The following is a 26,079-nucleotide window of genomic DNA, read 5'->3' on the forward strand; positions in this document are numbered from 1 at the left end:
AGTCCTGCCCGCAGACCCCTGGAGCCGAAGGTGCGAAGGTGCGAGGCGAGCCGTTGGCGGGAGCTTCTGCCCCAGCCCGACGTCCGTTCTGGGACTGACTGCCCTTCTTACTCAGCCTGGCTCCGCCCCCGGGAGTTCCCCACGAGGAGCTACTGCTGGGGACACTGAAACAACGGTTCTCTTAAGTCCAAAAGCAAGAACTGGCCAAGACTTCAGGACTAGCGGCGCCTTCCTGGGGGGAGCGTCTTAAATCTGGCTGAGCTGGGGCAGGCGGAAAGGGAGGAGCTCTGTAATGAGATGAATCTGATTGCAAATCAGAGCACCTCTCCTAAGTGTTCCCAGCCAGTTCCTGTCTTCTCACAAAGATGAGGAGGGGCTGTCTAATCTGAAGACCCTGAATTCCCTCTAACCTGGAGCCGCAGCCATTAGCCTCATTCCAAAAGCAGCATCTTTCACCTGCAACCTATTCAGAATAGCAGGCATATCAGAGTCATTTCAGGGGCCACATGCTTGCCCAAGCCACACACAGCTACAAGCCAGGGAGGGAGCAAGGCCTTGGACTGGGGCCTCATGGAAGGAGCATTTATTTTGTGCTAAACACTGCTGGCTCATTCCGTCTTAATAAACCCTATAAGGTCACTGCTGATTGTCATCCCCATTTAACAGATGAGGAGACTGAGCCTCAAAGGGGTTAAGCAGCTTGCCCACGGTCCTAAGAGAACTTTTCTGTCCCACTATGGGGTAGAAAACACATGCGAACCTAGTCCCATCTATGCCACAGTTTGCACACCTCCTGAGACTAGTAATAATGATAGCAAATGATGTTGGCCACTTGTTATTGCCACTCTCTTTGCCAAATGCTGTATATCTGTCATCTCGTCAAGTTGATTCATTTATTCCTCCAACCAATATTTACTGACCACTATTACGCACTAGCCCTATGCAAGGCACAGGGATGTACTCATAAATGCAACAGATAAGTCCCTCCTCTCAGGGAGGTAAATAGTATTAACTCCTGTTTTAAACGTGAGGAAACTTAGGCTCAGAAGATATCATGACTTGTCTGAAGTCACACAGCCAATCAGGGGTGGAGCTGAGATTCAACCCCAGGGCCATGTGCCTGTAGAAGCACTACTCTGGTTGTCTCGTACAAGGAAAAGTAAGAAGTAAGAGTTGGGGTGAGGATCTAACTGGGGCATTTAGTGATAGGCAAGAAGAGCTCCCCTCCTTTAGACGTCCCCAAGGATGGGATCATAGAGTCAAACCCAAGATGGTAGCCATCTTCGTTTACAGTAGCCTCAAGTCCTATGCACCAAGTAATATAACACTTTTAGAAAATTTTTCATCACAAATTATTTAAAATAATTTTTTAACGGTAAAGTAATACATGTTCACCATTAATATTTTGAGAAATTGAGAATAACAAAGGGGAAGTTTTATCCACAATCCCACTAACCATAAGCAGCTACTTATAACATTTGGAGATGTCTCCTTCCTATCTTTGCTATGCATAGTGTGTGCCTGTCTTACATTGTTTTACATCACTGAGGTTGTACCAACTCTAGTCTTTTTTTTCCTTATTTTTTGATGGTTATTTTTAGAGAGAGAGACAGAGTGTGAGTGGGGGAGGGGCGGAGAAAGAGGGAGACACAGAATCCGAAGCAGGTTCCAGGCTCTGAGCTGTCAGCACAGAACCCGATGCGGGGCTCGAACTCACAAACCATGAGATCGTGACTGAAATTGGTCGCTTAACCAACTGAGCCACCCAGGCACCCCTGCCAACTCTAGTCTTCAATCCCACTTTTTTCACGTGGATTAAAATCCTTTTGTTTTTATTTTTTAATGTTTATTTATTTTTGGGGGGGGAGGAGCAGAGAGAGAGGGAGAGAGAGAGAATCCCAAGGAGGCTCCATGCCATCCGCGCAAACCCATCATGGGACTCCATCTCATGAACTGAACCATGAGATCAGGACCTGAGCCAAAATCAAGAGTCGACACTTAACCGACTGAGCCACCCAGGCACCCAAAATCCTTTTGCTTCTAAATGGATTATCAAAGTAACAGCTACCACTTTGGAGCCCAGACTCTGTGACAGTCAGTGTGAAGGGCCTCCCATGCTGTAGCTCCTTTATTCCTCACAAGACTGTCTGCCCCATATCAGAGATGAGGAAACAAGAAGCTGAAGATCACCTAGCTGTCCAACAGTAGAGCGAGGAACAGTGTCTGTATCGACACCACAGCCCATGCTCTTAACCACTGAGCTGGAAGAGTCACCTTTGGGGAATAACTCACGCTTGGCCATACCTGGTAAGCTGGGCAGTGCTGTAGTAAAGGCCCACTTGAGGTTCATTACCTACATCCTACCTGGAGCTCAGGCCAGGTTCCTAGCAGGGAGGGAGGCATCTCTCTACAGCAGGGACAGAGGGACACTCCTCCAGGTGCCTGTGGATATCAGCCACTGTGCTTCTTCCCTGCAGCCAGAGAGGGCAGCCATAGCCTCCGTCCCTGCCTGCCAGGCAGGGTTGCAAACTAAAATACAGGATGCCCAGTTACATTTAAACCTCACATACACAATGAATAATATTTTAGTGTAAATATAATCCAACGATTGTATGGATATGCTTATACTAAAACCTTATTCGTTGCTTATCTGAAATTCAAGTCTCACTGAGCATACTGCATTTTTATTTGCTACATCTGGGAACCCCAAACCAGCAGTCATAGAAGTTTGCTTGGCTTGACAAGCTATCGTCTGCCCAGGGACCTCTCTACACACACACACACACACACACACACACACTCCTCTCCCCATCCCTAGATATGCTGTCCTCCTTTTATCTGGCTACAAGTGAGTGAAAATGGAGATGGGGGGCACCCCAGGACCCCTCTGCAGCTAAGAGACCAGATTCGCCATGCCTAACCGCAGCTGAGTGGAGAGCCAGCTTTTTGAAACAAAACTTAGTTTTTCCCCACTCCCTGGTGCTTTCCTGTTTGCACACTTGAAATCCCTCCACTGGGTAAATTCTTCCTGGTTTAAACTTGTTGTAAAGGCAACTCTCATTCCTTTTATAATCTCTCCGTGGATCCCATGACAAGTTTTTCTGCCAATACAGTCTCTCCCCCCACTCTGTGTCCTTTCAGCCGAGTGTTGGGGTGGGGAAGAGGTTGGATCCTAAGGTTGTTTTGTGGGTGGCTTCTCAGAAACCTCATTGAGGCCTTGAAAAGGGACCCTGGAGATTTAGACTGAATACAGGGCCGAGGAGGAAGTTTTGAGTTGCCATGGGAACTTCTTGTCTGATGTTTGTGCGCCCAGATAAGCTGCTCCAGGCGCCTGTGAGCTTGGAGAAAGGGGAGAAAAAATGAAATGAAAGATGTTTTTGGAGGCGGCTTCTTCTTCTTCTTCTTCTTCTTTTTTTTAATGCAAGCTGCAGCCGCAGCCCACTATGGATGCAGGAACATTCCCCAGCTCCCACTCCTGACTGCCTCTCCAGGTCTTCACCATCTCCCTTCCTTTTGGCTCCTCTAAGTTCCCAAGAAGACAAACTTCAAAGGGACAAGAAGGGAGTGTGGGAGGGGTGTGTTCAACCTCTGGGATCCCCCTTCAGCTCTAGTGGGGCCAAGCAAGAACTCTGACCTCCAGGCCCCTGGCGTTCCAGAGTCCATCCTTTTGGGAGAATGGGAAGGTCCCCAGGGAAAGCTCCACCAACCAAGGCAGGAGGCAACAAGTGGGGCTGAATTTGGCCATTACCTGGAGTAAACTCCTAAAAGGCTCATTTGCCCAGAAGGCCTCTGTTTTCCAATATGCACAATGGACATAACTGAACCAGATGGGAACCATAACTATAGTTGGCTGGCAAAGGTTGCTCTTTCTCAAATTTTTAATCTTTATTGTTTTCTGATAGCAAATGCAATGCCTGCTTTGTTTTTGTTTTTATTTTTAAGTTCATTTTTATTTATTTTGAGAGAGAGATAGAGAGCAAGAGGGGGAGGGGCAGAGAGAGAGGGAGAGAGAGAGAATCTCAAGTAGGCTCCATGCTGTCGGTGCGGCTGTCAAACCGTGATATCATGACCTGAGCCACAGCCAAGAGGCAGGCACTTAACCGACTGAGCCACTCAGGCACCCCAAGTTTAGTTTTGTTTTTAAGCCACAAACATTACAGAAATATTGTGACTAAAGGAGAAGGGCCTGTAATATTATGCTGTAGGATAGTGGTTCTCAAACTCCCAGCTATAAACAAATCCCCAGGGGGACATGTTAAAAATCCAGATTTTAGTGGACCCCTCCCTCATAGGTTCTAATACATCAGTCCAGGAGCGTGGCCCATTTTGATTCCATTTTAACACTCATTTGACAAATAATGGCTAGTAATGACATTTGAGATACATTGATCTAGAACTGACCACTTTTAACAGTTCAGGATATATGCCTCTAGATTGGTCCTCTACTAAAAGGTACTATACTAACTTTTTTATCTTGAAAAAAAAAAAAGGGAGGGGAAGAATCATTCTATATGTGATTTTGAAGTTTGATTTTTCACCAAACATGTACCAGACATCTTTTTAAGTCAATAAATAGACATGCGGGGGCGCCTGGGTGGCGCAGTCGGTTAAGCGTCCGACTTCAGCCAGGTCACGATCTCGCGGTCCGTGAGTTTGAGCCCCGCGTCAGGCTCTGGGCTGATGGCTCAGAGCCTGCAGCCTGTTTCCGATTCTGTGTCTCCCTCTCTCTCTGCCCCTCCCCCGTTCATGCTCTGTCTCTCTCTGTCCCAAAAATAAATAAATGTTGAAAAAAATAAATAAATAGACATGCTATTGACTGCATCCTGTTATGCAGTATAGCATCATTTCTTACTGATGGGTGTGGCTTGGGAAATGGTAGCTGTTGATCTCATAAACAGTAACACACACACACACACATACACACACACACACATCAAGATGGTACTACAACAAGCTCAGAAATATCAATGTCTTTGGTATCTATAAGTCAACAATAGTTATTGAGCACCTTGGTACTAAGACAGGAATACTAAGAAGGATAAGGTGAGGCCTCAGCCATCAGCCTGGCAGTCTGGTGGGTGAGCCTGGTGGGTTTTTACACAGGCTGGATTGTGAGAAGAGCTTTACTGGAAGATGTATAAGAATGGCGGAAAATGGGGCGCCTGGGTGGCGCAGTCGGTTAAGCGTCCGACTTCAGCCAGGTCACGATCTCGCGGTCCGGGAGTTCGAGCCCCGCGTCAGGCTCTGGGCTGATGGCTCAGAGCCTGGAGCCTGTTTCCGATTCTGTGTCTCCCTCTCTCTCTGCCCCTCCCCCGTTCATGCTCTGTCTCTCTCTGTCCCAAAAATAAATAAACGTTGAAAAAAAAAAAAAAAAAAAGAATGGCGGAAAATGGCCTGGGGAAAATGGTGCCCAACCTCGGCCAATGCCTGCCCAGCTCTCCTTGGCTTTCCATTGCTCTGAAGCTGCCATCAGAGTCTTCCAATAAAGGGAAAAGAAAGTGGAGATGAAGGTCATTACTGGCACGGGGACTCTCAGAGACTGCTCCTCTGGAGTAAGCTGGATGAGGGGGTTCTGTCTTCTCCAAGGGGTAAGCAGAAGCTGTCAGCTCCCCAGGATCCCTCCTATTTCCCCACTGTCAGAGGGCACTGAGATTGGTTCAAATAATCCACCATGGGCCCTGGGAAATGCCCAGAAGAGTCTTTTGCACAGCAGAACACCATGTGGCAGCCAAGAGTGGTTTGGCAAGAATTTAGTGGTAGTCTTTCACCCATCAGAATTTAGTGAAATTAAGCCGAGGCAGGATGGGAAGCTGGGGGAGGCTACCATTCAAAGTACTTCAAGAGAAGCAGAATTTAGGAAGAAGGAACAAAAAGGAACACATGTTGTTTCTAGAAAATTGTTTTACACCCAAGAATTGGTGACCCTCCAAGTTGAAGAGGTTCCAGGATGGCCAGCTTGCTCAAGGCTCCCAGGCCAGGCACAGCCCACCCCCTGCCTCCCTGTCCAGCCCCATGTCCCCCCTCATGCCAACACTCCATCCCCAACGGCCTTCCTCCACCATATCGGGTTCATTCCCACCCTGGGGCCTTTCCACTGGCTCTTCCCACTCCCTGGAATGCTCTTGTATGGGAACAGACATCATGTTGCTGACTCCTTCTCATCACCCAGCCTCCCTAAAAGGTCATTTCCTCAGTGTCCACCCTTCCCCAGCTCAGCCCCTCCCTTTCACTTCACCCAGTCTTACTTTCAGCCTGGCATTCATTACAGGTCAAAGTTTCTTGTTTGTCTCCTTATTTTTTGTCTGGCTCCCCACACCCGTAAATGCAGGTTACCTAAGCCCTAGGATATCATTCACACCATAGCTCCAGCACTTGGAACACTGCCAGGAACACAGTAGGCACTCAATAAATGTCGGTTAAATTACTAACATAGGCCAAAAAAGACACAGGTTGTCTTCTGAATGTTCCTGTCCGTGGTTGATGTACGTCCTGGGCCTTATGGCCTTCCAGCCAACCAAGACCCTTCCCGAGGAGGTAAATGTGGGAAGAGAGCCGAGTTTAACTGGCACATGCCAGCTTCTCACTAGGGGACTAAGGATGATGACAAAACTAGAAAACACTTCCAAATGTTCAAGTGAACACCAGTTCTGAAATCAGGAGAATGTTTCCATTATCTGTATGCACCCGGGGCAGCCGTCAGCATTTCCATGTGTTCTAGGTGGGCAGAACATTCCCACGTTCACACACTGAGCCAAGATCTACGGAGCACAGCTTCGGCCAGGCATGATGCCACCCACATGCTGGGGCCCTGGCCTCGGGTCACATAGGGCCCAGCCATCTCTGCAGGAAAAGTCCTGTCTCCTGAGCACTGACTACATGGTTTCACTAATGTTATTTCACTACCTTATCTCCCAACCACCAGGCTATTCTCCACATCTGACAAACACAGAAATGAATGAGGTCCGCTGAGTGGCTGCCGACAGGGCTGGTGCCTGAGCCCAGTGGGGCTGACAGAAGGGGCTGCTCAGGCCCAGAGCCCATCAACGTCCGTTATCCACACACACAACTGTGCACGGTGGCCCTGTTGCTCCTCTCTGAGGCTCAGATGGAGCTCAGAGTAAGGAGTACAGGACTCGTCTGGAGATTCTGACCCATCAGTGAAAGACCCCGAGCTGACCCAGTGTAGTCTCCCCCTCCCTTCACACCTCAGAGCCCGTGCTCTCTGGCCACTGCAGCAGGAAGCTTGGCCCTCCCTCCCTCCCGGGGCCAAGTGCTGGAATGCATTCTTGCTGACCCTCCCATTAGGAACAAGGGAAATGCCTCTCTGAGAGCCGCCTAGCTCAGACAAAGCTTGGCATGTCCCTTACTCCTCAGCAGTCTGACAAAATAGGTATTTATTTGTGCCTCTGGAGCGTGTGGCTTGGCCACGGTGTTCCGCATTGTGGAAGTGGCCTCGCACCAAGTGAAATATCTGTTACTATAGTAACAGTTCCTTTTTATTGATACCAGAATAAACAGGAATGCAAAGCTGCCTCACTCGCTCGTTGGCACGTTGCAGCCGCCTGCGATCCCCAGGGGTTTAAGAACCGCCCTTCAGGGGCGGCCCTCCGTGCTAGCCTGGGACTTCCCAGTGGAGCGAGGGACCCAGCCACACTGCTCCCGAGGTCCCTTCCTGAAGACGCAACTGAGAAGTAAGACCATCTCTCTTCTGTTTCACGGGCTGTCGAGCTGGGTGCAGTGTGGGAGGAGGTGCAAGGGAAGGAGGGCTGTGGAGCAGCCTGTCAGGGGAGCTGAGCTGTCTGAGCTTGGGTCCCGGCCTGTGTCCCCCACCCAAGTCCACTACCACATAGTAGAGCGGTTTTAATCCTCCTCATTACTGAAAGACAAAAGGCCAGAGTGCTGCAGGGCACAAGTGAGAGAAGACACGTCTTGGCATCAGACAGCTCTAGGCTTAGATTCTAGCTCCTTCGTTTACTGGCTGTGTGATTTGGGGAAATTAGATGGCCTCTCCCAGCCTCAATTTCTTCATCTATGAAAAGGGGTAACAATAGTACCCGCCTCCTCAGTCTGCGATGAGAATGTTATGAGATATGGCTGTGAGGGGCTCAGCAGGGTATGTGGCACATGGTGCACGTTAACATGTGAACTGCCTGCCTTTCCGGGAAACTTGGCTTTAGCACTTTGCAAAAGAGGCAAGTCTGAGATTGCTGGAAATCAGGGGCTACAGTGTATCAGTTTTTGGAAATGCTGCCAAACCTGGCTGGTCCCCCCCCACACACACACCGCTGCTGTGAGGCAGCACGGGGTACCTGTGTCTTCAGTGGCTTGGATCCTGAGTGGCTCTTAGCTCTGCGATGGTAAGTACCTGCCGGATCGTCCCCCTGGAGGCGTATTCCAAGTGGAATGGCTGGTGTCATGCACTGGTGGGCTAGCAGGAATATCTGGTCTGCTGACACTTTTTCCTTGCATAACACACTGCACCAACCTTGCTAAGGACCTTCCATGGCCAGCTCTAGACTCCGCTATGGAATTGACTCAAAACCCTGAATGCCCACCCAGATCTTCTCCTCGCAAACTAGGAGGTCATAGTGGACCCAAGGCAAAATGTTTAGGACTTTTGAGCCATTTTCCCGTGGGGTGGGGAGATTGCATCCAAATGGACAAGTAGCTCTGATTCTAGGCATCGGCCACAGGCTTCTGGTGGATCTGGAGGTGGCTCCCATAAACACTGTTCTTTGGTCGCTGACTGGTGAAATACAAATGGGCACTTTCCCTCTTGGGAGGGAAAAGAGCAAGAAGGGCTGGGAAATCTAGTGGCCAGGCTTATCATTCTCACTGAATGCCTCTTTCTCCTTTGCCAGTGGTTATTTAAAAAGTTCTCCTCTGTCCTTCCACCTCTTGAAATGTTGAACCAAGAAGGCCCCAGGTGTGTTCTGAATGGTAATGAGGAACCAGAGTGCGGGGAGGGCGGGTGGAGGAGTGAACACTGACCAACACCCCTAGTCCCCTCCTAAACAAAGACCAGCCCCTGGGCAGACAGACCTGTGCATTCTGGCTCCAGCTCAAAGCTGCTAGGACCGGGCTGGGGCTCCCCCAGTAAGTTTGTATTTCATTTGGGCTACGAGTTCTCCAGTTAGCAGGCCTCCATTTTCTCATCTATAAAGTGGGCTCACACTGCCTCTTCATTGGGTTTCTTGAGTATCCAGAAAGGGAAAAGGGATGTAAACCTGCTTTGTTAACTGAAAGACACTTTGTACCTGGGTGACAACACAAGAGCATGGGAGAAAAAGCACTGAATTTGCAGTCTAAAGGTCCCATCTTTGCCATTTATTCTGTGTATCTTGAGACAAGTAGCTTGGCCTCTTTCAGCTTCAGTTTTCCTATCTACAAAGTGGGAACAATAGCACAGTACCGCTGACTGCCTCCCGGGGCAATGATGAGGTCCAGATGCAGGTGAATGAGCCCTCACCAAATGTTTGCTGATCACAGCTCCCCTCAGGAAAGGAGAGCCACAGTTTGCCTTCTGTGAGCATCCCTCTGCCAGACGTGGGCCAACCACATCATGCACATGACATCACTTCACCCTCCAAACAGCCCCACGAGTAGGTATTGCCATTCTCCCCCACTGAACAGAGGCTCAGAGAGGTTAAGGTATTTTCCCAAGGTCACACAGCAAGTAAGGGGAGCCTCCGTGATTCAAACCCAGTCTGTCTCCACCAAAACATTGCCTTAACCGTGCTGCTTTAGTGGCTCACATGTCATTTGTTATAACTGATGCCATCAGAGACAGAACCAGAGCCACAAGGGCAGAGAGGCAGAAGAAGAGGACATTAAAGCCTTCAACAGTTTAGTGTGCTGCAGGTCTCAGGATGACCTAGGAACTGAGTCTCCATCGCTGTCACTTCCCTTCAGTCTCTCCTCATTGCTCTTCCGTGGTCAGGGTGGGCACCATTGCTTGATTTCAAAGCCACCACGCTAACATTAGCCAGGCACGCCCCAGCAGTTGCTCAGCTCACCCTGGGAGTAGTGAGTGATGCCAGTTGAGCCTTGCCTGGTGTGGGGCTGGTGTCCACAGAGCCCCTGGGGGAAAGCCGTGGGACCTCTTGGGTTATCAGCAGAACCGGGGAAGAACCAGGGAGAAGCTCCCCATCTCTCCCCTGACCTATTACTACCCGCTCCACCCTTCCCCCAGGGATGAGTCAGTCCCATAGTCTGAGGAGTAAGCAAGAATTACTTGCCCATCTTGTGGTCATGCAAGACACTCAACTTAACTGTCACCTACTGGGTGCATCTGCCCCTGCCCAGCTCAGCCAGTCTTCACAGCATCATGATTTTACAGAGGAGGAGGGTCCTCGAGTTTAAAGACCCATCCAAGGTCACACAGCTGCTAAGAACTATGACCTTAACCAGACCTACCCTTGATAAACCAGGTCAGTCAGTCAGCTGAAATCATTCACGCCAAAGCGAACATTGATTTTTTTTTCTTTTTTTAACTCCACAGTTTACAAAGATGGTTGACTACTGGAATCACTTGGGGAGCTTTTTATAATACCAAAGGCCAAGCTGCCTCCCAGGCCAATTAAATTGGAATCCCTGGGGTGCAACTCATGCATTGGTATCTTTTTTTTAACATTTATTCATTTTTGGGGAGACAGAGAGAGACAGAGCATGAGTGGGGAAGGAGAAGAGAGAGAAGGAGACACAGAATCTGAAGCTGGCTCCAGGCTCTGAAATGATAGCACAGAGCCCGATGCGGGGCTCGAACTCACAAACTGTGAGATCATGACCTGAGCCGAAGTCGGACGTTTAACCCAACTAAGCCACCCAGGTGCCCCCAGGCATTGGTATCTTTAAAACTTCCCCTGATTGGGGCGCCTGGGTGGCGCAGTCGGTTAAGCGTCCGACTTCAGCCAGGTCACGATCTCGCAGTCCGTGAGTTCGAGCCCCGCGCCAGGCTCTGGGCTGATGGCTCGGAGCCTGGAGCCTGTTTCCGATTCTGTGTCTCCCTCTCTCTCTGCCCCTCCCCCGTTCATGCTCTGTCTCTCTCTGTCCCAAAAATATAAATAAACGTTGAAAAAAAAAAATTAAAAAAAAAACTTCCCCTGATGAGGGTGTCTGGGTGGCTCAGTTGGTTAAGCGTCCAACTCTTGATTTTTGGCTCAGATCATGATCTCATGGTTTGTGAGATGAGCCCTGCATCAGGCTCTGCACTGACAGCGTGGAGCCTACTTGGAATTCTCTCTCCCCCTTCTCTCTGTTTCAAAATAAATAAACTTATAATAAATACAAAAATATAATATATTTTTTATATTATATATATTATAATAAATAAAACAAAATAAATATATAAGTTTATTTATTTTGTATATAAAGTTTATTTTATATATATATTTTATATATATATAAAGATGTGATGAAGTTTATATATATATGTATATATATATATAAACTTTTTATATATGAGCCCTCATATATGAACTTATATATGAAGTATATATATAAACTTCATCACTATATATATAACTTCCTCTAGTGATGCCCATATGCAGCCAGGGTTAAGAGCCACTGATTGAATCAGTGCAGTTTTTAAAGAGGATGAGAAAGCTCCATCCAAGACTTGGACTGGAATTTATTAGTAGTAATCGTTGATAAGAACTAATGGGATGGCCACCCTGTGCAATTCTGGGGGCTCCATTCCTAGTTTAATTTACAGGAGTGAGGCCCTAGAGTCGCACAGTGCACAACCTGCCTCACTGTATTTCGCTGCCCAGATAAGCAGCACTTACTGAGCCCTCAACTCTGTGCTAGGCACTCGCCAAGCACCATGCATGTATCCCCTCATTTATTTTGCAACAACGTCATGAAGAAGGGTGCTAAACAAGAGCAGCTGTTGCACCTTCTGGACTCTGCTCTTGTAGCAGAAAGCAGCCATATAGACAGTAAGTATCAAGTGGGCATGGCTGTGTTCCAGCAGTTGAATTTGGTCCAAACGGTCCAAACGCTTAGTTTGTGGACTCCTGCTGCAGAGGAGAGGTAAACTCGTCCAAGGCTAAGAAGAGGTAGAGCCAACATCCAAATCCAGGTCCACAAGGCTTCAGTGTCCATACACCTAAGCTTCATTCTGCATTTCTTTGACAACCACTGTAAGATATTCACTAGCCATTTAACTTTCTTCTCCATTAGCCTGTTCCTCTTCCTTTGGGTATTCATCTCTGTCTTTTCAGAGACCACCTAACACTCTGCCCCATCATGGCCACTTCCCTGAAAGTCTCTGATCTCTCAGGATCCCAGCTACCTGAGAGACCTGGCCAGAGCAGCCGTGGGATTGGACCCCCACCTCTGCTCCGGAGGCCCACCTGACCCCCAGGGCGGCCAGTATTTTCTTGGCCTAGCATCTGGGCTTTGTTAAGCAGCCTCTGTTGTTCCAGCACCTATGTGAGGCTCTTCTACACGGGGGACCTCTTTTAATTAAACTAAAAGGCAGGCAGGCTATCTCAGCAGCTCTCTAAGCCCTGGAGGGCCCCCACACGTGTGTCCACAGATCTCACACGTGTCATTTCTGGAGCTGGGCACACTAACTGGAAAAGGCAGCTGTTTTCCCAGCCTGCATTCCCGTCTGAAGAACCAGCCACATCCTTCAGGATCCCCTGCCTGAACCACCACACTACTCTAGCCTCAGGAAGACGCCATCCCCCACAGCTAAATGCTGATTTCACTAAAAAAATGAAATGCTGATTTTCACTAAAAAAAAAAAAAAAAAAAAAAAGCCTGGAGCTGGTCACTGGTTGGACCTGGGTGCAAGACTAGCTATAATAATATGCAGGGCCCCCTCTTCTAAGCAAGACTCAACCTAAAAGAGCCCTGCTGTTGCAGTAGGGCCTGGCGGGGGAGGGGGGGCAGCCAGCCCATTGGCTGGCTGATGACCTATGGGGTGAAGATTCTCAGCCTAGCCAATAAGATGTTTTTCCTCTGGAATTTAACAGGAGGGAAAGCAGAGAGTGCCTGTTGGAAGTGAAAGAAACCAAAGTCGTACAAAAATTTCCCAAAACCTGCTGACAGTTTCCCCCCCGCCCCGACACCAGAGAGAATGACCTTTTTAAAAATCGAATGAGATGCGATCTTTCCCTGACTTGAACCCACCCGTCCACCCTCACACCAAACACTCTCCCTGTCGCTCACTCACACCACTCCATACACACTATGCTTTTTTGTTCCCCGAACAGACCAAGCTTGTTCAAGGTACATGAGTCACACATGCTGTTCCCTCTGCCCCAAACAGCCCCCCTCCTTCTTCTCAACCCTCAGATCTTAAATGTCACCTCCTCAGAGAGACCCTCCCTGTGCACCTGACTGAAGATGGGTTTTCCTGTTAGTCTCTATCCAGGCCCCCTGGTTCCTTCAGTGGGCTCCTGGCAATTTGCAATCATTTATTTTTACTGGTTTGTGTATGTGTTTACTGTGTGCCTCCCTAATAGAATGTCCACTCTGGGAAAGCAGGAACTGGTGTTTGCTTAGTTCACCTCTGTGTGTCCAGTGTCTATCACCATACCTGGAAAATTGTAGGAACTCAAAATATATTGTAGAATAAATGAATGCTTTTATTGTGTCCTTTCTCCCTGGTCATTCCTGTTATGCAGGAGCTCTTGGTTTTGTGTACTTACTTTGTATCTGGCCACATTATTGAATGCTCTCATTGGTTCCAAATGCTTTTCTGTTAATCCACTTGGGAACTCTGGGTCAATAGTGATATCTTAAGCAAATTAATTTGCCCTCTCCTTTCCTAAAGTTATACAACTTATTTGTTTCCTGCTTTATGGCTTTGGTAACAGACAATAGAGTTCGTTATTTTAGAGATGGTGTGACTGATGAAAATTGTGGAGTTCTGGAAGGCCTGGCACACAAAGGGACAGAGGCAGGATGAATAGTCAAGGACCTACAGCAGTGTGGTGTGATAACAGCCTGTATAGGCTGAGAGCTGAGGACACAGGAAGTAAAGAGTAAAGCTGAAAACCGCTCAGATAAAGGGTTGGTGGGACTTGGGAACAGGAGTGGCAGCAGAAGGGGAAAAAATTCCTCGAATTGCAATCTGGAGCAAGGTGTTCTAAAGCATCAGCTCCCAGACAACTGAAACTCACAGACTGAGAACATATCCACGTCTTTTAGGGGTGTCTGCCTGGCTCAGTCTGTACAGCATACGATTCTTCATCTTGGGGTCGTGAGCTCAAGCCCCACGTTGGGCACAGAGTTTACTTAAAAAAAAAAAAAAGGAAAACATCCACATTTTTAAAATATGAAAGAGTTAATACGGCCAACTGTTTATTTTGTCAAGTATCTATTTTTAACTAACTTTCAAATACTACCACAACTTTCAAAAACCGAAGAGTTGGGAAGGACATAACCTGAAAACAAACAGCCTTATGAAAAAGAGAAGGGGAATTAATTAGCATCCTCATTTTAGAAACAGTTCTGAGAATGTGAATTCAAGAAAAAAAATTAGCAGATATGTTTTTATGCTCTGACACTTCATCTGGCTACTTCCAAAATATCTTGTAACAATTAACACTTTTTCCAGTTTACACAGCACCTCAACAAACGTGGTCTCACTTAATCCTCTGAATAGCACCCTGAAATGGGTAATAATAGAAGTGCCAAACATGTGTCTGGCGAGCCACCGTTCGCAAAACATAATTTCCCCTTTGATGCCTATGCTCCCAGACATGTCGCCTTGCAATTTACACCCTATAAAAGCCCCTCCTCCTGTATTTTCCAACCCCACTGAGCTATTACCTACTTCCAGGCAGGTAATATGCACAAAACACCATCCCTATCTAATTCACTTGGAGAACTCCTGTTTGTCCATAAAACCCCACTCACCAGAGAATGGCTTTCATCCACTTCCCAGTGGGAGGGACAGTGAGAGAGAATTGAGGGTCTATCCCTAAGCAACATGGTGGTCCTCAAGAGAGGGGACTGAGCCTTGTGCGTGAAGAGGGAACACACTCCCCTTAATTGCCACATGAAAACCACATGACTTAAGGCACTGGGTCCCCAGGACCAACGTCTCTGAGACTCAGTTTCCTCATCTGTACAATCTCAAAAGTTTAATTGTCAATTACCAACATATTTACTGAGTACCTAGTATGTACCAGACCAGACACTACTAGGGCTTGGCATATAGTAGAGGCCCAACCTCAGGAAAGCAGGATTCATGAAGGGAGCAGAGCCAATGCCTCAATTTTCACTTTAATTACTACAAGAAGCTAACGTCCATGCCAGGACGTGTCATCCCATTGAGATATTTTTTTTAAGCTTTTTAAAGTTTATTTATTTGGTGGTGGAGGGGAGAACAAGCCGGGGAGGGGCAGAGAGAGAAAGAGAGAGAGAATCCCAAGCGGGATCTGTGCTAACAGCACAGAGCCCGATGAGAGGCTCAAACTCATGAACTGTGAGGTAATGAATGACCTGAGCCGAAACCAAGAGTTGGTCGCTTAACCGACTGAGCCACCCAGGTGTCCCCTGTTGAGACTTTTCCTTAAGAAGTCTTTCTCTGTCTCTCTGTCTCTGTCTCTGTCCCCCTCTCTCTCTCTCTCACATGCACACACACGCACACACATGCACACACGCTTGCTTGGTTTTGGGCATTTCAAGGATACACAGCCAGCTTGTAGAGGAGGGAGCCCCTCTGCCTGAATTTCAGGTAAACTGACAAATTTTAAGCTGCTGTGGTAGAAGTAAGGCCATCAAGAAACCAGATATCTGCATTGAAGGTGACAACCATCACTTTGTAATTAGAGACACAGCCATCCTGGGATTTCATACTCTCCTCTTTGATCTGGAGAACGTGCACAGATGGACACTTCCACAGAGAATTTGGAAGAAGGAATAGGGAAACTGGACAATAAGGGGGGATGTGTTCTTTTGATCACTACCCTTTATCGAAATTTAACAAATATATACTGCTCTTTTTAAATATTTTTTCTTTTTCTGATAAAAGCTCCCTGAAAAACAGAAACTCCTAATTCTTTTTATAGGATATTGTTTTCTCCAAAGTCAGGCTAAAAACATATGCATGTGTCAACCTGTATTTTGTAACCCAGGATCATTTTACCCCTACAGCCCGCTTTGCAAACATCACCTCCAATCCTTCCAACAACCCTGTGCCTAGGTTCAATTATTTCCATCTTGAAAATGAGGACACCAAGGCTCAGAAGGTCAGGTAGTCTGCCCGTGACAGTAAGGCAGCAGATGACTGAAGTCCATCTAGCATGGAAACCTTTGCCCTCCAACTGTGCCCCACGGGGATGCGTGAGACTGTGGACCCCCTTCTGACCAGCCCCCTTGCCTGTCTCTACAGCGTCAATGTACTCGGAAATCCAGAGGGAGCGGGCAGACATCGGGGGCCTGATGGCCCGGCCCGAGTACAGAGAGTGGAACCCAGAGCTCATCAAGCCCAAGAAGCTGCTGAACCCTGTGAAGGCATCCCGGAGCCACCAAGAGCTGCACCGAGAGCTGCTCATGAACCACAGAAGGTAGGAACAGAGCTCGGCTGCCTCAGCCCAGTGGGCCTGCTGCGGCTTGAGGAGGTACCCCTTGTGGAAGACATGGCTAATGGTAGTGCTGGGTCTCCTAGAGGCTGAGGAGGGCAGAGGGTACCCCACAGTCACTGCAGAAACCGTGAAGTTCTAGTCCCCAGTAATCCCCAAAAGCCCTGCTTTCCCTCCAAGCTACCCACTTCATGCCTGCCCTCCACCTATATTTACTGAGCACCTACTATGTGCCAGACACTGCATCCAGAGCCCAGTCCTGCCCTTATGCATAACCAGGTGGTATGAGGGGGGCATAAATGGGCCCGGAACCTCAGAGGAGGCAACTAGGAGAGGTCCAGGGTGACCCCAGAGAGGAGAGGATGCCTCAGCTAAAGCCTAAAGGGTGGGCAGGAGTCAGCCAGACTAGGAGGTGGGAGTCTGCTAGTGGAAGGAAGTCTGTTCCTAGGAAAGGGAAGGGCATGTGCAAATAGACAGGAAACACAAGTAGCTCAGGGTGTTTGGAGCATAGATTTTGAGGTTGGTCAGAGGAGATGTGTTGACCTGGAAAGCGTCTCAAGCAGGGGTGTCACAACCACAGAGGGGGCATGAGTGGAGCAGGGAGGCCAGGGATGCAATGAAAGAGACAGGCTCGAGGTGGCAGGGCCAGGACTCAGTAACTGAGGGAATGTGGAGGCGGCCTGGGAAATACCTCCCAGCTCACTAGTACCAGGAGGAAGGCAGTGGTGTCTCTGCAGCTCCCTCTACTGGCCTGTTATGGGATTGGCTAGGGCTATGATTTTCATTCTATTTACAGCTGTGTGTATCCTCCGTGGATTCTTTTTTTCCTCCTTAGTATATCTTGTGCATTTTCTCCAGATGTTTTTATTAGAGTCATCCCTTTTAATGTCAACAAACACCACCACAATTTTTTAAAAGCCTAAAGACAGATCAAGGAAACACCTGCAATATAAATACAGATAAAAAATTAACATGTACATATTACTTACAAATCCATAAGGGTAAAATGAACAAAATATAGGTATAGTTAGTTCACAAAAGAACTAATAATCAGAGGCACACGAATGAAAACCAGATATTATTTCTTGCCTACCAGATTCTCAAATACAAAAAGACTGGATGGTGATGGTGGGGAGAGATAGATGCTCTCGGACACTGATGACAGAGTATAAATTGAATAACCTTTCCTAACAGGCAGATGGAAATGTGTATCCAAAATCTTTTAAAAGAGTCTGACCCAGGAATTCCAGCTCTAGAACACTTATCCTGAGAACATAACCAGAAATAATATAAAACTTGGTCTCTGCAGTCAGACAGGCCTGGGTGCCCCTTTGTGGGCTCATCGCTCAGCCCCCCTTGTGGCTGTGACTTGGACAGGTGTCTTAAGTTCTAGGAGCCTCATTTCCCATCTCTGTATAATGGGCCAGGAATGGTTCCACCTCCCAGGCTGCCAGGAGGGTATAGGTTGGTGTCACTAGCGGGTGCAACCCTGAGACTGGTTGGGGGCAGGGGGCATGTGGAGTTGAGGTCTCCTGACAAGTTCCCTGCTCTGCACCAGGGGCCTGGGCGTGGACAGCAAGCCGGAGCTGCAGCGAGTCCTGGAGCACCGCAGGCGGAACCAGCTCATCAAGAAGAAGAAGGAAGAGCTAGAAGCCAAGCGGCTGCAGTGCCCCTTTGAGCAGGAGTTGCTGAGACGGCAGCAGAGGCTGAACCAGGTGGGTGGGGAGCACCCAGCCCTGGCCCAAGCCTCCTACAAGACTGTCTCCTGGCCCAGGGAGGACGTCTGCATGTGGCCACCGCTGGCGAGAGGGAGGAGATGAGACAAAATGAGGACTAAACCAGCAGTCCACCGCTGGCCTGAGTCCTCACTCTGCCATGCACTTTGCTGTGTGGCTTTGAGCCAGTGGCTTCCCTTCTCTGAACCTCAGTTTCTTGATCAGCCCAATCTAGTGCATGTCGGATCCTGATTTCATTCTCACACCTGCCTGTGAGCCAGGTGGCATTCCCATTTTAGAGATGAGCATCCTGAGGCCCAGGTGAGGCAAACAGTTTGCACTGGGCTTCACAGGGAGAATGCAGTCTCAGGCTCTGTCGCTCCAGCTACTAGGCTGGTGGCAAGACTGATCCCCGGTTCTGTTTCCCCAGAGAGAATCCTTGGCCCAAACACTGGTTTTGGGGAACAGAAATTCCCCTAGCCCCACTCACTTCACACGTCTGCTTCTTCTCTCCTTCAGCTGGAAAAACCACCAGAAAAGGAAGAGGAACACGCCCCCGAATTTATCAAAGTCAGGGAAAACCTGCGGAGAATCGCCACGCTGACCAGTGAAGAGAGAGCGCTGTAGAGCAGGCTGTTGAAACTCCAGCCCGCGCCGCCCACCCCTGGCCCCCACACCCTCCTCCAGCCCTTCTGTATCTACATTCCTGGCCCCAAGCCTGGGGACTTCTGAGATGTTCATGCTTGCTCTTGTAAAAATGCCCCAGAGGGCCTGGGCCCTCCTTCCCGCCCACCAAAAGCTGGGACCCAGGCTTTTCCTTCTCAGCACTCACTGCTTCTGCTCCAAGAGGAAGCTACTGCGGGGGAAACTTTCCCAAGGCACTTCTCCTTGAAGGGGCTTCTGAGCTCTAGGGAGATCTTTCTGGCAGAATTGAGTAAGGAGAGACAGGCACCTCTTTGGCCTGACCAGCCCTCCATTTTGCCCAGGCCCCATGGGGCCCTGCTTCTCTGGGCAGCCCAGCTCCCAGGTCCCAGAAAACGTCCCTGACTGGGGTTTTACCTGCAGCCAGGTGTGGGGCAGCTAAGTAGAGCATCTCAGAACACCTGCCTTGAAAGCCAGCTGAGGGGAATATGGTTCAAGGGTAGCTGTCCTCGGTGATGAAGGGCAGGGTAGCCCACAAGTTGGCCTTGGGGGTCATGTGATGCCAGGTTGCAAGAGTACTAACCAGGACGGCTTCTTAGAGTTTGCCAGCTTCCCCCACACCCATGCTTTTGTTTTCTCCTCTCCGCAGCCTTCCTGCCTGGGCCTTGTAACCACATCTAACCAGGGCTGCAGCCTTCCTGCTCCCAGAAGTCTAGAACAGTGCTTCTCAAACTTTATTGTGCCTACAAATCACTGGGGATCTTGTTACAATACGGCTTCCGACTCAGTAGATATGGGGTGGGGGCTGGACTCTGCATGTCTCACAAGCTCCTAGGCTGCTGGTCTGACCCCTAGGCTGCAGGCTCGAGCAGCCAGGGGCTGGTAAATACTGGAAACATCATCCCTGAAGCCACCTCTGCCCCCCCAATTGCCATGAACCTTTGCCCTGGGGGTTCCCTACCCTGACTGTGGAGCCCCAAGGGCTCCTTATTGCCCACCCCATTCCAGGGACCCCAGGCCTGGGAAGACATTTGCCTAGCAAATTGTGTCGGTTATATAACTGTCGTTGTCACTGGAGATGTATATAATTGCCAATCTGCATTTTCTTACCACGTTGTTTTGATGTAATTCTGGCCAAAAAAAAAGATTGTTTCTGTTTTACCTTTTCCTGAAGCCTATGGAGAGCAAATATACAGTGATTTCCAGTGGGCTTCTGGAAATACAAACCGTGGTTTGAAGACCCCACTGCTACCCTTACAGACTGGCTCCTTTGAGTCCCCATTTCCAGCCTCTGCGCCCACTCTCTACGTGGTCTCTACCACCCAAACCGGCCTCAGTGAACTCACCCGTTCTTCCTAAAAATCCCTCCCCATACGAGACCAAATGTTTTAACCTTTTGCCTCTATCCCATTCTGAAAGATTTATAGAATAAACCAGCCCTGCTTTTCCCTGCCTCTGGCTTTGCAGACCCATCATTTAAGGTGCTAGGGCAGTGCTAAAAAAGCATTTCCTTTCGCCTACCCCCCCAAAACTGCCAGAAAAAGCTGCCACAGGAATCCTATTTCATTCTTGGACCAAAAGTGGGACATTCGGGGGGAAAGGGGTCATCCTGGTCTTACTCCTACCTGAGTGGTTTAAGGATGACCAAAGACGCAGCCTTCTTCCTGGGTGGAGTGCCAGGGCCAGTGTAAATACAGACATGCTGTCTGCGTGTGTGTAAGCTGGGCTCTAAAAGGGTCTTGAATGTGAGTGTCTTAGTGAGAACATGGTGATGCTATTTTAGATGCCTGCCAGGTGAGAGCTATGCTAAAGCGAAACCCCCAAATAAAGACCACCATTTTCCCCAAAGAAGTCTCCACCAGTGGTCTATGTGCCGTTCAGACATATGAAGAAAAGACAGAGCATCTAGGATGGAGTAGGCCCCTCTGGGGAGAATGCTTGGATTCTCTCAGTGGTCCACTGAGAGACCACTCACTAGTCCCCAGAGGTGCTGCATGGAGACAAAGTCCCGGAAGTAGAAGGACCTCAAGCACCACGTCATCCCGCGGAGCCATGGCAGACACCCTCGTCCACTCCCCAGTGGTCAGTCCCAATCCCTTCTCCCTAGCTTCCTCACACTGTAGAGGTTGTAAATCCCAATTCCCACTGTTCCAGCCTCCTTTGCAGCTGGGGGTGACAGGTGACCAGGTGCGCCAGTGAAATTTAAGAGGAAGTCTACAGGAGCTTCTAGGAAAGCTTGTTTCTCTGATAAAAGAGGCAGACATGGGTAACACCTCCCCGCCCCTCCATTCTTCCTGACTTGATTGAGGATGTGATGCCTGGAGCCACAACAGCCATCTTGCTACAAAGAGAGAAAAGCCAAGACAATGTCAGAGACACTGACCCTATCATTTGACCAAGCCGATGCCAGCAGTCATCCTCCTCCAGAATATAACTGTAAATAAAAAGAAAACTCTTGGTTTGAGCCATTGTTGGTCAGTCTCTGTTACTTGCAGCTAGAATATTCCTGACACAGAAGGCCAGCCCCGATGCCCAGCATTACCAACAGACTGTACTGAAAATCCAGATACCTCTTTCCCATTAGAAACCAATTAGATTAGGATCTCCAGCAGCAATCAATGCCTGAGATCTGTTTTTCTATATCTTCTCCACATAGCCCACGCACCATTTGGGCATCATTAATTCACACATCATTCAGTAAGGATTTGCTGAGTGCCTGCTCTGTGCCAGGAAGTATGCTGTGTGCCAGGAGCACGGTGGGAAACAAAACATTTGGATTACTGCAGTGGCCTCCTCCTTACTGGTCTCCCTGCTTCTGCCCTTCCCCTACAGCCTAGTCTCGAGAGAGCAGCCAAAATGATCCTGCTAAAATCTAAGGCAGGTCTTACCACGCCTCTGCACAGAGCCCTCCCTTGGCCCTCAGTAGAGTCCCTCCTGCCATCTAGAAGGCCCTGCCTGTCCAGCTCCTTGTGACCTCCAACCTACTTCCCTCTGCCCTCCACCTCACTCATGTAGCCCCGGCCTGCCTGGCCTCCTCATGCCCCACGCCCCACACACACACCCACCACAGTGCCTTTTCACCTCCTGTTCCCCAGCCAGGAGTGTTCTTTCCTCAGAGAGTCATACAGTCTTCTCCCTGTCTTCAGGTCTTTTTTTTTTTTTTTTTTTTTTTTAATGCTCTTTGTAAATGAGGTCCTCCTTGGTCAACCCATTTGAATTTCAACATCTCCTACACCCCTCCTATCCCTTCCTTCCCTGCCTGAGTTTTCCTCCTCACCATTTGTCACCATCAAACACATATTTTACTTGTTTAGCTTATGTGTCTCTCCTAGCAATAACATCAGCTCCATGAGGGCACAGATTTTTTCTGTCTTGTTTACTGCTGCATCCCAAATGGCCATCCTTCCTCCTCTTTACCTGACAGAAGGTGGCCCGGCCTGTGCCAATCTGGCAGAATGGGCCCCACAGACAAGAATCCAGCCCCATCCCACTTATGGCTTTGAGAAAAGGCCGTGGCCAAATAGGGTATGGGGTGGGGCTCCTGGGTGGCTCAGTGGATTAAGCATCCACTCTTGATTTCAGTTCAGGTCATGATCTCACAGTTCCTAAGTTCAAGCCCCGCATCAGGCTCTGCACTGACGGTGCACAGCCTGCTTGAGATTCTCTCTCTCCCTCTCCTGCTCATGCTCATGTTCCCTCTCTCAGAATAAATAAATAAACATTTTTTAAAAAATAGGGCATGGAGCATAGGGCACAGAGTAGGTGCTCAATAAAGGTTTGTTGAATGAATAAGTGGGAAACCCCTTCTCCCACAGCGATACATCCAGCCTCCTCCCAGGTTCAGCACCACACCCCCCCTCACCTGCCTGCTGCCTTCCTCCACAGTTTTGACCCTGGCCCAGAGATGTCAGTTTGGTCCAGAAGCTTTCCTTTGGCCTCTGGGGCTTTTGACAGTACTCCTGGGCCTTACTCGCCTTTGTGCCTACAAGACCGACACTGGAGCTGTGTGGCCCGGACACACGACTCTCTGGACTTCCACTGGACTTCCAGAGAGTTAGATCATCCCTGAAGGCCGAGATCAGGCCATCACCCAGTCCTGGGGACACTGGAGAAGGAAAGCACTGCTGCAGTAGCTCTGACATCAGACCCTGCCCTAAATGGAGAGCCAAGAGCCATTCTCACAGGGGCTGCCCTCTCTCACGCCTGCCAGATCACAAGTCCCAGTCGGGGTTTGGAAAGAGCCCTCTGCAGTAGCAGACCAGTGCTAAATACAGAACCTGGGGGACAGAAAGAAGACCTCAGGAGGTGAAGGGACCCTCCTCCCCTGATTCTCCTTCCCTGATTTTTCCCTGATTATGTACTCCAGGGGAGCGCTCAGAACCCAGGAGTTTTCACGGGGCAGCCTCACCACACTTGAGATTATATTCACTCTAAGCTCCATGAGGGCAGGACCCTGTCTGTGCTTACCTTTACAGTACAGTACCAACCAAGTTGTGAATGCTGGGACGCCTGAGTGGCTCGGTCAGCTAAGTGTCCGACTCTTGACTTTGGCTCAGGTCATGATCTCACGGTTCATGAGATTGAGCCCCGTGTAGAACTCTGCACTGACAGTGCAGAGCCTGCTTGGGATTCTCTCTCTCTCCCTCTCTCTCTGCCCCTTCCTTGCTGGCGTGCACACATCCACACACATGCTCTCTCTCTCTCTCTCTCTCTCAAAAATAAATAAACTTAGAACAAAAAAGTTGTGAATGGGTGTCAGTTACGATATCTGCATTTATGGAAGGCCAGCGTGTTACCGCCCATGACAATTCAGTATCATTCTATTTTGCAGACTAACGAACCAAGGTTTAGGTAAATTAAAAGGGTAAATTAAAAGACTTGCCAGAAGTCACAAAACAATACCTGGGGAAAGATGAGATTCCCACAGAGCTGTCTGTCAGCAAAGTCTGCCTTTTCTCCAAATAGCTAGACTTTGCTCTTAGAAAGAGCCCCTATGCCATTCTGACCTTTTGCCATGAGATACAAGGACCTATTTTCACCTTCACTTTCAGACCTTCTGTCTGAACTTGAGGGATCTGATCTCCACCTATAAAAACAGGCCCTGGGTGGTTCAGTCGGTTGAGCATCCAACTTCAGCTCAGGTTATGATCTCACTGTTTGTGAGTTCAAGCCCCACATCGGGCTCTCTGCTATCAGAGCAGAGCCCACTTTGGATCCTCTGTCCTGCTCTCTGTGCACCCCCCAACTTGCACTCTCTCAAAAATAAATAAAATAAAAACAGACTCAGGCTAACATAGACTGATGTGAGTTCTGAGATGAGGAATGCCTACATGTCATGCCCCCACCTCCAAAGCCAACCAGTCTCAGTGGCCAACCAACATGCTAGAACCTACCATTGTGATGGGAGTCCTGCCCCCTTGCAGGACCGGACCAATGGTTGAGGAGTAGCCAATTTCAGTGTCCCTGACCCGACCCCAGACCCATTAACCCCCAGCTGCCCTGCTCCCACCTGGACCTTGCCTCACAGTGCCCCTTTTGCTGGCATTGTAAGAACAGAAGCCTGTACCTCCCAATGGCTACTTGCCCTCATCTCAGCTGTTAAATGATGATCTGAGTTGATGATTAGGGGGCATTTACCCAGAAAGGGCACTGAGTGCCCACCTGCTTCTCAGAAAGGACTCATAGAGAGATGAGCAGGATTTCCCAATGAAGGACCCTGACAACTCTCCTGGGCTGCCTGGCAACAGTCAAGCGAGCTAGGGCTCCCCCTCCCAGGATGGACCCAGGCTTGCCCTGTAAAGAAGGTTAATCCTGGGGCACCTGGGTGGCTCAGTCAGTTAAGCGTCCGACTTTGGCTCAGCTGATGATCTCATGATCTGTGGGTTTGAGCCCCGCGTCGGGCTCTCTGCTGACAGCTCAGAGCCTGGAGCCTGCTTCAGATCCTGTGTCTCCCTCTGTCTCTGCCCTTCCCCACACATGCTCTGTCTCTCTGTTTCAAAAATAAACACTAAAAAAATTTAAAAAAAAAAAAAAAAAAAAAAGGTTAATTCTGTGCCCAGACCCATATTCAAGCCCCAGCTGTGACAATCCCTACTTGTCACAAGCCTGGACAACTTGCTGGACCACATTTTCCACATCTGTGACAAAGATAATGGTATCTACACTTCTTGAATACTCAGTGTCTGTGCCAGGGAGTAGGATAAGTACTTCATATAAATTGTCTCATTTAATCCCCCAGGACTGTCATTACTCCATTTTACAGGTGAAGAATCCCACAATTTAGAGAGGCAAAACCACCTCCCAAAGGCGCACAATCAGCAGGTGGTGGAAGCAAGATGTGAACCCACGTCTGCCTGACCAGAGCCTGCACATTTATCTTGGCAGCATTTGCTGGTGGAGGCTGCAGAGGATGTTTTGCAAAGCACCCACGTTCAAGTTTTCCCATCTGTCGCTAGAAACATTCTGCAAGCATGCTGAGGCCCTGTGGCCTTCCTCCTTCTCCTTCCCTGACAGCAGGTAGCCCAGCCCGCACCAATCTGGCAGACAGGGCCCCAGGAACAAGAATCCAGGTCTACCCCACTCACAGCTCAGAGAAAAGACAGTGGCCAATGGGATACAGGGGCTCACATGCCTGCCCTTGGCCCAAGAAGTTCAGTGAAGGAGCAGGAAAGAGAGAAACACGCATTGAGCCTTGACCGTATGCCCGGCAGGTCCTAAAATGTGAGAGACCAGACACAAAGTGCCTAGCCCAGGGCCTGGCTCATTTCAAGGGATGGAAGTTCCTTCTTCCTCTCTCTCACTCTCCCCGTTAAGGATATCTTGACAGGTGGCACAGCATGACTGGTTAAGAGTCCAAGCTACAAAGTCAGACTTCAAATTTGCAGGTGGGGGATCCATGTCTGCCACTTGCCAGATGGGTGACCTTGGACAAGTTATTTAACATCTCTGAGTTTCTTGTCTGTTAAATGAGGGTTCCAATAGTGCCAGCCTCATGGGTCGCTGACAGGACTGGGTTAACAAATATAAGATGTCCGACAGGGCGCCTGGCTGCCTCAGTCGATAGAGCATGTGACTCTTGATCTTAAAGTCATGAGTTTGAGCCCCACATTGAGTGCGGAGATTACTAAATGAATGAATGAATGACTGTATGAATGAGTAAATAAATAAATAAAAATTTT

The 26,079-nt window shown here is 49.0% G+C and overlaps 1 protein-coding gene across 3 annotated transcripts in view; it reads left to right on the plus strand.

Moving 5' to 3' along the window:
* The window catches only part of FAM107A (family with sequence similarity 107 member A), a 55,056-nt gene extending 33,691 nt beyond the window's left edge, over positions 1-21,365 (plus strand). For 2 of the 3 annotated variants that reach the window (XM_086697800.1, XM_025916494.2), the window contains 3 exons: positions 16,355-16,529; positions 18,103-18,259; positions 18,779-21,365. In XM_086697800.1, coding sequence (XP_086553926.1) covers positions 16,355-16,529; positions 18,103-18,259; positions 18,779-18,886 — 440 coding nt within the window. In that variant the 3' untranslated portion in view covers positions 18,887-21,365. Of the gene's footprint in view, positions 1-7,528; positions 7,692-16,354; positions 16,530-18,102; positions 18,260-18,778 lie in introns of those variants that run through there. The other variant, XM_086697801.1, reaches the window with a different exon arrangement.
* The last annotated feature ends 4,714 nt before the right edge of the window (positions 21,366-26,079 follow it).

This window comes from Puma concolor, chromosome A2, assembly GCF_028749965.1.
Source record: "Puma concolor isolate L17-30 chromosome A2, mPumCon1.1.hap2, whole genome shotgun sequence".
NCBI lineage: Eukaryota > Metazoa > Chordata > Mammalia > Carnivora > Felidae > Puma > Puma concolor.